This window comes from Oncorhynchus keta, chromosome 33 (assembly GCF_023373465.1).
Source record: "Oncorhynchus keta strain PuntledgeMale-10-30-2019 chromosome 33, Oket_V2, whole genome shotgun sequence".
In the NCBI taxonomy this organism is placed as follows: Eukaryota; Metazoa; Chordata; class Actinopteri; order Salmoniformes; family Salmonidae; genus Oncorhynchus; species Oncorhynchus keta.
In genome coordinates this window covers 10,277,258-10,294,672 of record NC_068453.1, presented here as the reverse complement: position 1 = coordinate 10,294,672, position 17,415 = coordinate 10,277,258, and the positions used below count along the sequence as shown (strand labels likewise).

General features: G+C 42.1%; 1 protein-coding gene across 10 annotated transcripts in view; it reads left to right on the top strand.

Annotated features, from left to right (window-relative positions):
* The first annotated feature begins 7,976 nt into the window (after positions 1-7,976).
* LOC118392310 (transcription factor EC-like) overlaps positions 7,977-17,415 on the top strand; it is a 17,411-nt gene continuing 7,972 nt past the window's right edge. Inside the window, exons 1-3 of one of the 10 annotated variants that reach the window (XM_035784165.2) lie at positions 7,977-8,278; positions 13,302-13,568; positions 15,675-15,776. In XM_035784165.2, coding sequence (XP_035640058.1) covers positions 8,222-8,278; positions 13,302-13,568; positions 15,675-15,776 — 426 coding nt within the window. In that variant the 5' untranslated portion in view covers positions 7,977-8,221. Of the gene's footprint in view, positions 8,279-9,132; positions 9,261-12,106; positions 12,812-13,301; positions 13,569-15,674; positions 15,777-17,415 lie in introns of those variants that run through there. The other 9 variants (XM_035784168.2, XM_035784173.2, XM_035784170.2 and 6 more) reach the window with 9 other exon arrangements.

The following is a 17,415-nucleotide window of genomic DNA, read 5'->3' as shown; positions in this document are numbered from 1 at the left end:
ATATATCGAGTGAAAGGTTTTGAACGGTGGCTTGCAGATTTATCCCACATATATACTTAATGTGCACTTTCAAAAGTTTGGGGGCGAATTTTACTCCAGGGAGATCCAAAAGGTCAGCTGGAGGAGGAGGTAAGGCAGGGATGCGACCAGCGTAGATTTTTATCTCCAGTCTGCACGTTCTAAGCCAGGCAGGGCTGCTTTTAGTAACTCTGATATAGGAGGAATCAATGAAAGATGATTCACAACATGCAGTAAATATCACCCTGGTCGGAATGAAACCATTTTTCTGAGCTGTCAGCTTTTCTCCCTCAGTCACAGAGTAGAATATAAATCAAAACAATATGAAAGCAGCATGAGCTTCCCAGAATCAGACAGCCATGACAGGCCAACTAATAGTTCCCACTCATTTCATCTACCCTGACATTTGGTGCAAAATGGACCAATTGCTTTCCATTATCTCACCTCTATCGGATCGCTTTCTGTTCTGAGCGGAAGCTAGGATGGTCGGCAGTCATTGTTTACCTAAATGTTCGTGAAATAAGACAGACCAAGAAGGCTTGGTTAAAACCTATTGATGATCAGGTTTAAAACCATTCATGATTAAATATAAGGTTGGAGGTTTACAGTCGGTATGGTCTAGGCAGCTATAAAGTGAAGGGTAATTGCATTGTGTTCAGCCTGACTATCAGCGTGACAATGTACAAACTGAAGATATACTGTAGGCTATAGACTCTACACATAGAGAAGATCATAGACAGTTGAAGTCGGAAGATTACACACACTTAGGTTGGAGTCATTAAAACTCATTTTTCAACCACTCCACAAATTTCTTGTTAACAGACTATAGTTTTGACAAGTCGTTTAGGACATCTACTTTGTGCATGAGACACGTCATTTTTCGAACAGTTGTTTACAAACAGATTATTTCACTTATTATTCACTGTATCACAATTCCAGTGGGTCAGAGGTTTACATAAACTAAGTTGACTGTGCCTTTAAACAGCTTGGAAAATTCCAGAAAATTATGTCATGGCTTTAGATGCTTCTGATAGGCTAATTGACATAATTTGAGTCAATTGGAGGTGTGCCTGGGGATATATTTCAAAGCTTACCTTCAAACTCAGTGCTTCTTTGCTTGACATCATGGGAAAATCAAAAGAAATCAGCCAAGACCTCAGAAAAAAATGTAGACCTCCACAAGTCTGGTTCATCCTTGGGAGCAATTTACAAACGCCTGAAGGTACCACATTAATCTGTACAAACAATAGTACGCAAGTATAAACACCATGGTACCACTCAGCCGTCATAGCACTCAGGAAGGAGACGCGTTCTGTCCCCTAGAGATGAACATACTTATGTGCGAAAAGTGCAAACCGATCTCAGAACAACAGCAAAGTAGCTTGTGAAGATGCCAGGCAGAAGCCGCTGCTCCAAAACCGCCATAAAAAAGCCAGTCTATGGTTTGCCAATTTGTAAGTCGCTCTGGATAAGAGCGTCTGCTAAATGACTTAAATGTAAATGTTTGCAACTGCACATGGGGACAAAGATCGTACTTTTTGGACAAATGTCCTCTGGTCTGATGAAACAAAAATAGAACTGTTTGGCCATAATGACCATCGTTATGTTTGGAGGAAAAAGGGGGAGGCTTGCAAGCTGAAGAACACCATCCCAACCGTGAAGCACAGGGGTGGCAGCATCATGTTGTGGGGGTGCTTTGCTGCAGGAGGGACTGGTGCACTTCACAAAATAGATGGCGTCATGAGGTAGGACAATTATGTGGATATATTGAAGCAACATCTCAAGACATCAGTCAGGAAGTTAAAGCTTGGTCACAAATGGATCTTCCAAATGAACAATGACCCCAAGCATACTTTCAAAGTTGTGGCAAAATGGCTTAAGGACAACAAAGTCAAAATTCACCCAACTTATTGTGGGAAGGCTACCTGAAACGTTTGACCCAAGTTAGACAATTTAAAAGCAATCCTACCAAATGCTAACTTAGTGTATGTAAACTTCTGACCCACTGGAAATGTGATGAAAGAAATAAAAGCTGAAATATGTCATTCTCTCTGCGACATTTCACATTGTGAAAATAAAGTGGTGATCCTAACTGACCTAAGACAGGGAATTTTTACTCGGATTAAATGTCAAGAATTGTGAAAAAATGTAGTTAAAATGTATTTGGCTAAGGTGTATGTAAACTTCCGACTTCAACTGTATTGACTGCCTATATAGAATCAATTAGACAATGTTTGTACCATGTTTGTGCTGCTGCCACATGTTGTTGTCATGTTGTGTTGCTACCATGCCGTGTTATGTGTTGCTGCCACACTGTGTTGTTGTCTTAGGTTTCTCTTTGTGTCGTGTTGTGGTATCTCTCTTATCGTGATGTCTGTTTTGTCCTAAAACATTTTCATCCCAGCCATGTCTCCCCACAGGAGGCCCTTTTTGCCTCTTGGCCGTCATTGTAAATACGATTCTGTTCTTAACTGATCTGCCTAGTTAAATAAAGGTTCAATAGAAAATGCAAAAATGCTTACGACCCCCAAAAAATCTGGTATGTGAGGTAAAAATAAGATAATTAGAACACTCTGAGCGTGGTAAAATATGAAATCAAGGAGAACAATAAAATGGCGGTGGTTACGATAAGACATAGTATTTCACTTTTTCCCTTCAAATTCAATCAATTTGTGAAAATAGATTTCGCCAATGGAGAGGCCATGAAAATATCATTGCGTTAGGTATACAGTACTACAATGACAGTATTCAGTCTGCTTTTGACATGCATTCTTTTCAGACTACCACTTTGCTATCGGAATATCTACTTAAGAAAATATCCAATATATCATGCCGCAGTGGAGGCTGGTAGGAGGAGCTATAGGAGGATGGGCTCATTGTAATACCCGGAATGGAATTCATGGAACGGCGTTCAATGTGGTCTGCATGTGTTTGGTCAGTTTGATACCATTCCATGTATTCATTCCAGCCATTACAACGAACCCATCCTCCTATAGCTCATCCCACCAGCCTCCTCTGTAGGCTGGTATCTTCTTGGAGGTGAAAAAAAACGTGGATACATTTGTCCTATGAAATTGTACTCTACTTGAGTCACGTTATAGACATCTCTTTACTGAGTGCATATCTTAGGACCTCAATGGTACAGAAGTGACAGCTCGGTACTCCCATTCCCTCTCTGCCAAAACACAGATTAAAATAGCCTGCAATACCACTTCTCTTAACCTCACCCAGAGGATGACAATAAAGAGGATCCATTTAGTCCCAGACCAGTGGTCAACACAGTGCTCAGCCAAGGTTAGAGACAAAGATGCCCTTCAAAACCGCAGACACAGACACAGCAGTTTACCCATGGGCCACTGCTCTGCGGCACTGGGCAGCTTTGTGTCTGAGGGTCAGGGAGGATGGAGGAGTCATGTGGCAGGAGATGGCCATTTGGGGATTCAGGGGAGGTGAGGGTTTCGTGAGTGCCTTCGGGGAGGTTTACGAGTCAAGATTCTTCACACTATTACTTCCTGAAGTTGAAGCTGCTCGTGCTTGTGTAATCTTGTGCGTAATGACAAGGACAGCTATGGCCACTTCATGGTAGCCTAGTGGTTAAGAGAGATGGGACAGTAACTAGAAGGGCGCTGGTTCGATTCCCCGAGCCGACGAGATGAAAAATCTGTTAATGTACCCTTGAGCAAGTCACTTTACCCTAAGTGCCCTGGATAAGGGTGTCTGCTAAAGGTAAGCTGGACACAGGGGACATTCTGAAATTGCAATGTTGCAGTTGATCATGCTTCTCGAATCAGTAACACTTTATTTGGATATCTCGTCTGCAGATACAATCTATCTGAAGACCATCAGTAACATGTCAACTACACGTCTATTGACTGAATAAGAACGTGTCTGTCGTTCATCTACAGGTGGTCAACAAACTACTTGTAGACTATCAGCAGCTTTTTAACAGCATTGCCTTTAGCCTTTCAGTAGCATCTCAACATCTCATCATTTTCAACAACATAGTGAACAAAACACCTGAAAACACAGGGAGAACCTTAGTGGCACCCCTCACATTGGCACTGCTAGCTTCTAATCTCTGTCATTTAAGCAGGAGCAAAGAGAAGGACGCAGGGAAGGAGGAGGATGACCTTAGATGCCTTAGCTCCCAGGTGTCCCTGTGAACAGCCTCTTGTCATCCATGATAGGGAAGGACCGGGCTAATTGATTTAAAAGAGTGAAAATTGCATTACTCCATTTCGCTGTAATTGCGTCTCCTGCGAAATGACTAAAGAAGAACTGTGTCATTCATCACCCCTCTCCACCCTATGAACCTATTAGAAGTGTATGAAATTGTTTGTAACGTTGCTGCTCCTCTTATTGAAAAGTCTTGATTTGTGTCTGTGTGCGTGTGTGTATGAGCATGTGTGTGTGTATTTTTATTATTTTCTACATTGTAGAATAATAGTGAAGACATCAAAACTATTAAATAACACACATGGAATCACATAGAAACCAAAAATGTTAAACAAATCTAAATATATTCTATATTTGAGATTCTTCTAAGTAACCACCCTTTGCCTTGATGAGAGCTTTGCACACTTTTGGCATTCTCTCAACCAGCTTCATGAGGTTGTGGCCTGGAATGCATTTCACCTAACAGGTGTGCCTTGTTAAAAGTTAATTTTTGGATTTTTTTTTCCTTCTTAATGCTTTTGAGCCAATCAGTTGTGTTGTGACAAGGTAGGGGTGGTATACAGAAGATAGCCCTATTTGGCAGAAGACCAAGTCCATATCACGGCAAGAACAGTTAAAATAAGAAAAGAGAAATTACAATCCATCATTACTTTTAAGAGTAATCAGAAATTTTCAAGAACTTTGAAAGTTTCTTCAAGTTCAGTTGCAAAAACCATCAAGAGCTATGATGAAACTGGGTCTCACGAGGACTGCCACAGGAAAGGATGACCCTGCTGCAGAGGATAAATTCATTAGAGTTAACTGCACCTCAGATTGCAACCCAAATAAATGCTTCACAGAGTTCAAGTAACAGACACATCTCAACATCAACTATTCAGAGGAGACTGCGTGAATCAGGCATTCATGGTCAAATTGCTGCAAAGAAACCACTACGAAAGGACACCAATAATAAGATGAGACTTGCTTGGGCCAAGAACACGAACAATGGACATTAGACCAGTGGAAATCTGTCCTTTGGTCTGATGAGTCCAAATTTGAGATTTTTGGTTCCAACCGCCATGTCTTTGTGAGACGCAGAGTAGGTGAACGGATGATCTCCGCATGTGTGGTTCCCACCATGAAGCATGGAGGAGGTGGTGTGATGTTGTGGGGGTGCTTTGCTGGTGACACTGTCTGTGATTTATTTAGAATTCAAGGTACACTTAACCAGCATGGCTACCACAGCATTCTGCAGCAATACACCTTCTGGTTTGCGCTTATTGGGACTAAAACACACCTCCAGGCTGTGTAAGGGCTATTTGACCAAGAAAGAGAGTGATGGAGATGACCTGTCCTACACAATCCCCCACATTCATCCCAATTGAGATGGATTGGAATGAGTTGGACAGCAGAGGAACTTCTTCAACACGGTTGGAAATGCATTCCAGGTGAAACTGGTTGAGATAATGCCAAGAGTGTGCAAAGCTGAATCAAGGCAAAGGGTGGCTACTTTGAAATCTAAAATAGATTTTGATTTGTTGAACACTTTTTGGTTAATACATGATTCCATATGTGTTATATAATAGTTTTGATGTCTTCACTATTATTCCATAATGTAGAAAATAGTTCAAATAATGAAAAAACCATTGAATGAGTAAGTGTGTCCAAACGTTTGACTGGTACTGTATGTGTGCATGTGTGTATGTGTGGATGGCACTGTTAGTTTGTCACATGGCCATTCAGTGTTCGATGACCTCTTTAGCCTATGGATGATTTAAACAGAAACTGAAAGATATACGTTGGACAGAGAGATTGACACGAATCAGCTAATTATAGGTTTATCTAGAGTGAAACATCTGTGCACTTAAAATGTTATATGGCATGCTCATACTGATTTAGAGAAATGCAATGATATTCCTAATTCACTCATATCAGAGTTTACTATATCTATTGCATGCTGTCAGATTTTTTATGTTGTACAGTAGATATGGTGATAGATACGGACAAGCGAGTCTTCATTAAAACCAATCAACACTATATCCATCTACACAGTACACCTCCCTCTGTTCCCCATATACCGTAGGCTACTGTACATGCGTATTGTAAAGAAACGTACAGTATGATCGTCAACATTTCCAGTACAGGCACATACCACCCCTATACCAACATCAAGCTCAAGGTAACAGTTAGGCACACATATATAGCACTGATGTTAAAGTGGCTGTAATATTTAATTTCTATATGAATCATTAAAGTGAGGTGCAGCGGCTATTATGCATTCCTTTTCTAGCAGGATAAAACAGCCCTTAGATGTGGGAGCAGGACTTTGAAGTCTTGTCTCAGAAGCAGGCCAACTCTTACAGGAAGTACCTTGCTCATGTTTTAAATATACCTGCTGTGGTGTGTGGGACTAACAAAGGTGAGCGTTCTGGATGGGCCCCAAGATGAATGGAAAATGGTCAGCCAGGACACGCACGCACACACGCACGCACGCACGCACGCACGCACGCACGCACGCACGCACACACACAGTGAGAGATAGCTGAACAAGCACTTGTCTGAGAACTCCAACTTCCTTCCCAGTTGAGAACTTCCTGTCCACAAAATGTGTCCACTAAACGAAGAACAAAATGACACTAAAACATCGACTAAAGTGTCATTTCAATTTGACTGCTCATTTGTTCATATAATTAAAACAGTCAGTCAACACAACAACTCCACTAAGGGCAGTAGCCTAACGGTATCAGCTTAAGGATTTCCCACAATAATAAAACCATGAACCATTAAGGCCCAGAGACATGTGTGTTTATTAGGTCACAAACAAGCCTCCCACCAGAAATACAATTCACAACAATATGCCTCTTTCCGACACTGCGAGACATGACTTTAATGGAGCCTTTAAGTGTTAAGTTAAGCATACACTCTAAAGACAGCATGCACTCTGGGGCGACAGGTACCCTAGTGGTTAGAGCATTGGGCCAGTAACCAAAAGGTTGCTAGATCAAATCCCTGAGCTGACAAGGTCAAAATCTGATGTTCTACCCCTGAACAAGGCAGTTATCCCACTGTTCCTAGGTTGTCATTATAAATAATAATTTGTTCTTAACTGACTTGTCTAGTTAAATAAAAGACCATGCTTTTGAAATGTAATCATTGTATTCAGCTTTGATACGTTTACTTAACTGTGTAAAGTTATTTGGGCGTTCAATCATCACAAGCATTGATTTGACTGAGGTGGTGAACATGTTTTTGCAGAATATTTGGCAGAGAAAGCGTTTAAAAAAAAATACTATCAGTCTCATTCCTCCAATGCTTCTGCTGAAATGTGGAAGAATCCATTTCCCAGACTAGGTGTTTGTTGGCTTGGACATTTCGCTGATTGTTTTGACATGATCTGATGCTTCAGGGTCAAGAGGTTAAGTCACACAAGCTTCCACTTTGCTGTCCTCAGTATTTCTGGTACAGAGAGGTTCTGGTAAGCACAATGCCTTCTGGATGACCTGCCAAGGGCTTCCATAGTAAACTCTCTCAGACTGTGTCCTTGGGTTAGAACAGTGACCTGTCCTCTGTCTCTGTGTGTGTGTGTGTGTGTGTGTGTGTGTGTCTTGGAGACCTAGTGAGACCTGTGTGTGTGTTTGTGTGTGTAGTAAAGGGATTGCTGGGGAAGTGAGTGTCAGTGAGATAACCTGGGGGGGAATGTGCTAATCAGAGCTGAAAGTGTTTCAGGCAGGAACACAGAACTATCCCCCCCTGCCTGCTTCAGACCAACTGTCATCTGTATTTCTGCCACAGTCAGGCCTTTTCCTAACGAATGTTAGGGTTTGCAATGAGTGCTTGGCTCACGCAAGCCCACACACACTTGAAGGAAGCGGACCTGCTCTCTAGAAAGCTGATGTGTCATACCTTCCTTTCCTGGAACAACATGGCAGCACCTCTCTTCTTCTCCTTTCTCTGTTTCTGGGATCCTGACAGGCAGGCAGTACGGTAGCGCTTCTTCTTCTGTTGCCTGAGTCGTGTTCGTAGGGGGGCGGCCGTCACTCTCGGAGCCATGAGTCGATCCTGTGTGGTCAAAGTGATCACTCTGACTGAGATCCAGATACTGCCGGTAGGTGACATCAGCAGGCAAAAGAGAGGGGGATAGAGAGGGATAAAATAGGGAAAGAGAGAGAGGGTGAAAAAGGGAGGAGAGAGGGGGGAAAGGGTCTCTGCAGTCTCACCCAGGATACTGTATGTATATGGAGGTACTCGCAGCTTGGCTACAAGTGTAAATGCATTGTTTGGTTGATGGGGTGTCTATGTATGGGGGGTATTGTAATGGCATTTTCTGTGTGACCTATATAATACTCACTTACTACTTACACACACACACACACACACACACACACACACACACACACACACACACACACACACACACACACACACACACACACACACACACACACACACACACACACACACACACACACACACACACACACACACACACACACACACACACACACACACACACACAGCTCCAAAGAGCATGCTCTTCAAGACTGACATTCCAAAAAAAGGGCAATTCTACTCAGTGTGGAATTATCTCTCCTCCCTCCAATCTCAGATGTGTGGTCACAGCTATGAACTGGTTAGCTGCCTCAGCATATCCACAGGAACCATGTCTGCGAACATATCTGTCTGTATCTACACCACAGAAAGAGCATTACTGCACAACATTACTGTAGTAGTATTACTTCAAAATACTTCATGCATTTTTAAGTTGGTCAATATAACACTAAAGTTTGGGATTCATGGTAGAAATGAATCCCAACAGTTGTGAGGTTATAAGGTTCTGTCCAGAATTGCCAAAGCCTGTCCAAGTGAAATAATAACCCTGTGTTTCATAATCCAGATTTTTCTGAAGTGAAACAAGAACTTGTGTAAGAGTGAAACTGAGTTAAACAATAGCTGGCCGTCTAGAATAGTGAACAGTAGCTACCTGGGAGTGAGCTCTGTGACATGCAGAGGTGTCATCAAAGACCATAGATCACTGTGCTTACTGCAGGGCTTCACTATCTGACTTCAAGGAGAACGCACATACCGAGGTAAATCAGCGCAACTTTAGTCACAGTTGAAAGTAGATTTGAGTATGGATATTATGTCTAGTTTGTAGAGCACTTTTATATGTTAAAAACATCCATTAACGTCTTTGATGTTTAAAGTGGATATTTGGTTCTTAGTTACTTTTGCACTGCCTTACTTGAAGTTTTTAGAATGTGAACGGTTTCTTAACCAAGTTTCGTCTTGAAAATGACTTTATCCCAACTTTTTATGACCGTCTTCAGCATAAAAGCTCATTTAATGGGATGCCTGAATCTGTCCATACATTATTTGTGTTTTTTTGTTGTTGCTGACTTTGACGTACTGCTCATGCCATTTAAACTCTCGTTTATCATAACTGACAGAAAATGTCATAAGCGTGATGCACTTTCCTTATCAGCGCCATCACAGCTACGCTGTGTGAAATAATGTGGCATGTTATACATCAAAGTAGGAGACGGACAGTAAGTCAGTCCTAGAGTGAGCCATGGATCAGATCAGTGAGTTGTCTCTCTCTTCTCTGCCTGTGAGACATTCCTCGTTTTAGTGGCTTAAGCAGTGAAAACAAGGAGAGGACACAGCTGCCGCCCTAATAGGAGTCAAAGCTCACATGGATGTTCTCCCCAACAGCCATTAGAAAAACAAACGAAACGACAACAAATTTATGCTCTGATTCAATCATAAGCAAACTGCATTGGGAGTACACAATATGTCTGCCGCAGGCATTCATCTACAGCGCCAATGTCTGTTAGAAATACTGTTTGATGATGTATATGCTAGTGGAATGACATGGACAGCATTCAACTATGTATTTTGTACAGTGGGACAGAATAGTGGCATGGGTCGAGTGCACAAACAAACATGATTTTGGGTCATTTTGACATAGGAGGAAATAATTCTAAGCGATGTCCAAACCAATAGAGGGTGTGGGTGCGTCCTCCATTCATCACAACCAGACCCATATATTTAGAGAGTCTGGCCAATGCGGTTTCTTCGTAAGTGATAATGCCCGAGAAGCCACTGTTTGGAGGACACTTTGTCTCTGGCCAGAAAACCGTGCTAATATATCCTCCAATGTCACACCCTGAACTTAGTTATCTTTGTTTTCTTTATTATTTTGGTCAGGATGTGACTAGGGTGGGTATGTTAGTTTTTGTATTGTCTAGGTTTTTTTGTATAGCTAGGGGTTTTGTTAGTCTAGGTATATGTAGGTCTATGGTGACCTGAATTGGTTCCCAATCAGAGGCAGCTGTTTATCGTTGTCTCTGATTGGGGACCATATTTAGGTAGCCATTTTTCCATAGGGTATTTGTGGGTTCTTATTCTATGTTTAGTTGCCTGTCTAATGATGCACGATTTGGCCGGGCATAGAAAATGTGCTCTCTCGTCAGGACACTTTTGTTCAGAGGAGCTAGCCAACAACACAGCTAGCACAATCACTTTGTTTTCCATTGACATTTCATTGTATATATCCATAAACATTATGCCAGCTGATTCATGATTGACAGAATAAATAGGCATTTAAACATCATTGCTTTAGCTGGTGGTAACTTGTGGAATAGACACCGGTTGGAATGTGATTTGAACCAATCAAGCAGGATTAGACCCAGCCATTGTATAAATGATGATGCATTTACATGACACTTCAACATTCTATGGCAGCCATGTTAGCTCCCCATTAACATTACTTGGGGAATATTGAAACAATTTGAATTAGAACAATATTCACAATTCTAAAAGTTGGCCTAACTCTTTAAATATATGGCTCTGAACACGGCAATCCAATGAATGAAAGAAGGGACGTCACAATCAGTTCCAACAAGTGGAAAAGAATAAACACAAACTCTTCCATTTTCAAGCAATTTACCAACGTCTACATCGCCGATTCTCCAGTCATGTCTTATTCTGTGCCTAGTGAACTGCAGTGTGTCTTGTCTTCATGCACAGTCCTGTCATTGTCGTGCCGCGCATTAGTGACAGAAGATACATTACTTGGTAGGAATCTAATTAGAGGTCCCCTAACGACCTAATAGGCGTGTCTCCTGCTGCATGTACAGTAGAGAGAAGGCTATTAATCCAAGGACAACCTCTTGTCTCTTCAGACAACAAGCTGAGTGTAGTACGCTGGCAGGCTTTCCATCCGCTCTTGAAGAATGTTGATTGAGTAACAAATGGCATCTTGTTTAGCCCTTAGCTGCCAGCGATGAGACTTGCTCTCTCTTCATTGGTGACAAGTTCAGTATTGTCGTGCGTGAGTCCATTCTGAGCGGGGCCAGTCATCTATGTGAGCTATGTGGACGACAGACGACAGCACTGGTGTTGAGCAAAAATGCTGATTCTATACTATCGTTATGTGCAAAGTGTGCATCTGTGTCTGTGGTCAAATCAGGTGCTTCTAGGACTTTTGTTTTGTAGTACAGACCTCTTTTTTTTCTCTTACAACCTCAAGATGTTGTTACTGGTATTGGAGTAAAGGGGAGCAAGCGTTTACAGTTGTCTGCTGCGGTCCCGGAGCTAAAAAGAAAAAAGTATTTCTGAATGTTCCTGTGTGATGACGAGGATTCCAACTTTACAACTGTGGTACCGACCTACGTTGACCTGAGTTGTTTCTTCTCTGTATTGATTGAACGAGGAATGATGAAGAAAGCCAGAAGCTACTGCTAAAAGGAGACAAACATCTACTATCAGGAGTTCAACCAGCATGGCAAATGGTTTATGGTAAAGTCATGACAATGTCATGGGAATTCACTGATAGTAGAGAGGAATCAAACCCAATGATCAATCAATCAATTCTTCTCAAAATAGTTAAGCGACCGTAAACCAATAAAAAAAAGGACGACAATGATCCCCTTTATAGCCCTAGACAAGAGTGAAACATTTTTAGGCAAGAGGATAAAAATAGGGTCACGATAGTTACAGTACTAAAATTAGCCCCCAGAATAGTCCATCTCGGGTTATTCTTAGAGTAATTGACAGAATATGAATGGCCAAAGGAGGGGTCGTGGTAGAAATGGCCGTCCAAAATTATTTAAAAAAGAAGAACAAGAAAGAAACAATTGTACTAGAGTCAACTACTAGACCCCCCCAAAGGAGATCGTAGAGAGTCCCGATTCGGGGTCAATTGTGATTGGCCGATAACTCCCAAACAGAAACAGGGCGGTCCCGTTGAATTAGTCAAGATATAGGCAAAAGCCATAGGCAGATATCCTGTTGGGATCAAACCCGGGGGTAATCTGATGAGTCTCTGTTTGAAGTGATTATCACGCAGGGAAACTAAGGAATAGCCCGGCTTCTCGCCTAATTAGCGAATTTAGTGCAGAGCCTTAAGAAGTTTATAAAGACACTGGCTGAGGACAGGAGGGGACAGTCCTCAACCTATCAACTCACCAGGACAGCCACCGGATAGCAGCCTCTTAACCACAATCCTACCGGTACTTTGAGCAGCTCTACAGCTAGTACACCAGACCTGAAGACAGTCTCTATCTGACCGATGAGAATGCCACACTTAAGTGACTGTAGTTACTACAAGATGCGAGACGGAGCCCGAGTTTCCAATGTAAGGATTCATGTTTCAATTGCAACAGTATACATACTCCAATGAAGTCAACTTGGGGACTTTGTTGAGATATTCATAATTGGTTTAGTAAGTTGGTTGTAGTTGTATGGTGTGTGTATACATTTAGGGCATAGACATTTGAAGGATACGGTAGTACATTGGAACATCTGCTAATGCTGTACTTACTGTTACAACATTTTACACTTGCGGTAAATCATCTTCTTACTTCCTGTCTAAAGTTTGATTGGTTCGTCATTTGCTTGAGAAGTCAAGAGGATATGTCTTGCATTCAGCGGTAAAACATGATTAAGAACAATTTGATGAAACATGACTCATGACTTGCTGCACTATCTGTGCTCTCTCTGAGACTGCACTGAGCAGCGACTTTTATTTTTTTTATGTCTATCTGAGATTGCATACTAACACTAAACTGTTATTTGAGACTACATAGTAACCGTTGCCTGTTGTGTTACCCAATAACTGATCTTAGGTCTGTATGGAACAGGTCCAGAGCCACCTGGAGGGCTCTAAGTTCCACCTACACCAGGCTCAGAGTCAGCAGGTCAAGCAGTACCTGACGCTGGGTTCCAGGGTGGCTGGGGGACAGGGGGGCCACCCTCACCCCACTGGGCAGGGAGGGCAGCTCCTGGGCACCATTCCAGTGATGAGGAACAGCCACCTGGCCCCCCTCAGCGATGGCAGCACCCCCAGCAGCCCTGTTACACTGCTGACCTTGGCATCGAACCATGACAGTGAGGTGAGTGAGCGTTTTGATTTTCAGTATGTGTTCATCGTGGTACAGTTGTCAGAAGTTTACATACACAGCCAAATACATTTAAACTCAGTTCCTTACATTTAGTCCTAGTAAAAATTCCCTGTCTTAGGTCAGTTAGGATCACCACTTTATTTTAAGAATGTGAAATGTCAGAATAATAGTAGAGAGAATTATTTATTTCAGCTTTTATTTCTTTCATCACATTCCCAGTGGGTCAGAAGTTTACATACACTCAATTAGTATTTGGTAGCATCGCCTTTTATTTAACTTGGGTCAAGCAATTTGTGTAGCCTTCCACAAACTTCCCACAATAAGTTGGCCCAGTCCTCCTGACAGAGCTGGTGTAACTGAGTCAGGTTTGTAGGCTTCCTTGCTCGCACATGCTTTTTCAAGTCTGCCCACACATTTTCTATGGGATTGAGGTCAGGGCTTTGTGATGGCCACTCCAATACCTTGACTTTGTTGTCCTTAAGCCATTTTGCCACAACTTTGAAAGTATGCTTGGGGTCATTTTCCATTTGGAAGACCCATTTAAGACCAAGCTTTAACTTCCTGACTAATGTCTTGAAATTTTGCTTCAATATATCCACGTAATTTTCCATCCTCATGATGCATCAGTCCCTTCTGCAGCAAAGCACCCGCACAACATGATGCTGCCACCCCCGTGCTTCATGGTTGGGATGGTGTTCTTCAGCTTGCAAGCCTTCCTCGTTTTCTTCCAAACATAACGATGGTCATAATGGCCAAACAGATCCATTTCTGTTTCATCAGACCAGAGGACATTTGTCCAAAAAGTACGATCTTTGTCTCCATGCGCAGATGCAAACCGTAGTCTGGCTTTTTACGGCGGTTTTGGAGCAGTGGCTTCTTCCTTGCTGAGTGGCCTTTCAGGTTTTGTTGATATAGGACTCATTTTACTGTGGATATAGATACTTTTGTACCTGTTTCCTCCAGCATCTTCACAAGGTCCTTTGCTGTTGTTCTGGGATTGATTTGCACTTTTCGCACCAAAGTACGTTCATCTCTAGGAGACAGAACGCGTCTCCTCCCTGAGAGGTATGACGACTGCGTGGTCCCATGATGTTTATACTTGCGTACTATTGTTTGTACAGATGAACGTGGTACCTTCAGACGTTTGGAAATTGCTCCAAAGGATGAACCAAACTTGTGGAGGTCTGCAATTTTGTTTCTGAGGTCTTGGCTGATTTCTTTTAATTTTCCCATGATGTCAAGCAAAAAGGCCCTGAGTTTGAAGGTAGGCCTTGAAATACATCCACAGGTACACCTCCAATTGACTCAAATTATGTCAATTAGCCTATCAGAAGCTTCTAAAGCCATGACATCATTTTCTGGAATTTTCCAAGCTGTTTAAAGGCACAGTTAATTTAGTGTATGTAAACTTCTGACCCACTGGAATTGTGATACAGTGAATTGTAAGTGAAATAATCTGTCTGTAAACAATTGTTTGAAAAATTACTTGAGTCATGCACAAAGTAGATGTCCTAACCGACTTGCCAAAACAATAGTTTGTTAACAATAAACTGGTGGAGTGGTTGAAAAACTAGCTTTAATGACTCCAACCTAAGTGTATATAAACTTCCGACTTCAACTCTACTCTTTAGTGTTGGGATTCAATCAATCCCGCTATTTGCTTGTTTTATCTCAGTGTAGTTGTTTCGTAGGTCCTTGCAGTGCCAAAAATAATTCTGTGAGTTAATAACACAACGCAGGTTTGATTACAGAGTCCTAAATGCTGTGTGAACCACTCAGTTATCTCTAGTGACCCGCCCATTCTCTCTAAAATGCTCATCAATCAGAGATTCAGTTCCTAAAGAGAATCTCTGTTAAGGAGGAAACTAGTTTGATAACAAACAAAAAGAAAAATCCCACCATGGCGGCTGATCTCTTCCAGCATGGTGGTGAAGAAATGTCTGTTATTGGATTAGGATCCTAACTGTCCCTCCCTCTGAATAATGCAAAAAGAGAAATGCTACATTGAATTACAGTGAGAGCATTAGCTCACCTAGTGTTCTTATTACCGGTTGTTATGTATCTGAACTGAACTGAACTATGACTGTTTTCTTTTAGTTTCCAATGGATGACGTCATTGATGACTTGATTAGCCTGGAGTCTGGGTTCAATGACAGGGGCTTGGATTGTATGGATCCCAGCATCATAATGCAAAACAACGTAAGTATGAATGATCATATTAACTATTATATCAATTGCAAATGTAAATGGAAAAACACTCATTTGATTTGCAAAACTAAGGGTAAAAACAGAAGAAAGGAAACGATTCTCTCGACATGCAGGTGTTTCTGTCTATTGACTCTTGCTGACATGATTCGTTGATCCAGAAGTGATTCCCAGACGATCCTTAATCTTCTTGACACTCGTGAAGAGCAGATATTGAGTAGTCAAGTTCAGCTTTAAAGTTAAGTTGCATAACTGACTTCTTTTAAAGGGGGATGTGAGAACTACTTCCTCTGCCAAACACGAACCTTCAGGCTTGACTTGCTTGGGAAAAAAGGAGCTGGCTTTGTGTGAAGTCAGATTAAGTCCACCGATGAGTCAAAGTTCATTTCACCAGGGTTGAGGCTTAAAGCATTTCTCACATTTCTCAAGCTGCCGAACAATACAGATTAATCCGCAAGTGATGTCAATACACGTAACTACACGGTAAATGATGACAGTGTGAGAATAATGTGTTAATTAGTATAAACACTAAGTCTGTGATTCTTCTTTTCTCGCTGAAAGCCCTACATGGTCACTACCAGAGAGTTTGGGAATGGTAGTCAAGAAGACATGGGAAGAACGCCGAGACTATGCTAGATATCTACTACCACACAAAAATATCTTATTCAGACTAGGCATTCCATTAGAAAGAAAATGCCTGGATGGCAGCAGAGACCAATAGACCCAGTGCAAATTATATCTGGAGTGGAATTGTAAAACTTTGAGCCGATGCTCGGACAAAGACTCATTTGAGTAATGATTAGAACCACACCTGAATCCTGAACAGAGGTATGTGGTACTAAAGGAGAATGTGTCCCCACAGCATTGAATGTGACAGAGAGATGGAGAGAGATGGAGAGAGATGAAGAGAGTCAGAGAGAGACAGACAGAGGCAAGCGGGCAGGCATGCACATACACACACATAGAAACAGAGAGGAACAACAGGATGACAGAAAACCGGAGGTGTGTGTGTGTGTGTGTGTGTGTGTGTGTGTGTGTGTGTATGAAAGACAAGACAAGACAGGGGGAGAGAGGTGTAGAGAGTGAAGATCAGAGCGACCGGGAAAAAAAGGGAGAGGAGGAGAGATTTAGCGTGAGGCAGTGAGGCATTGGATTGGGTTAATGCCTACACTCCCGGCGGGCTTGTTCTGAAATGATAGCGCGCTTAAATGGATCAATTCATTTTAATTAGTTATACAGTACGATGCATCACGTCGTTTTGCCATGTCAACATATCCCAGGAACACAGATGGGAGAGGATTGAAGTGATTACGATGTGAGCAGTCGGGGGGACTGTCGCTATCTTTCATTTTGATAAGTACCCCCCCTCCCCGTTAGAGATAATGAGAGAGAAAGCCATCTACAGGCAAAGCAAACCAACTGCAAATATTGAAATGTCTGCCGTTCCTTATTTTCCTCCCACCCCCTCCTTCCCTCCCTCCCATAACTTGACCTCTATTCTTATCCCTCTCTACACCACTCTAGGAACTGAATTTCACACATGCACAGTGACAAATTGTCTTTTGCACAGCTTGTGGCGTCTGTGCCGGCTTTTGTAGGATTCCTAGAAATACACAGCTCCCTAAGATTGGAC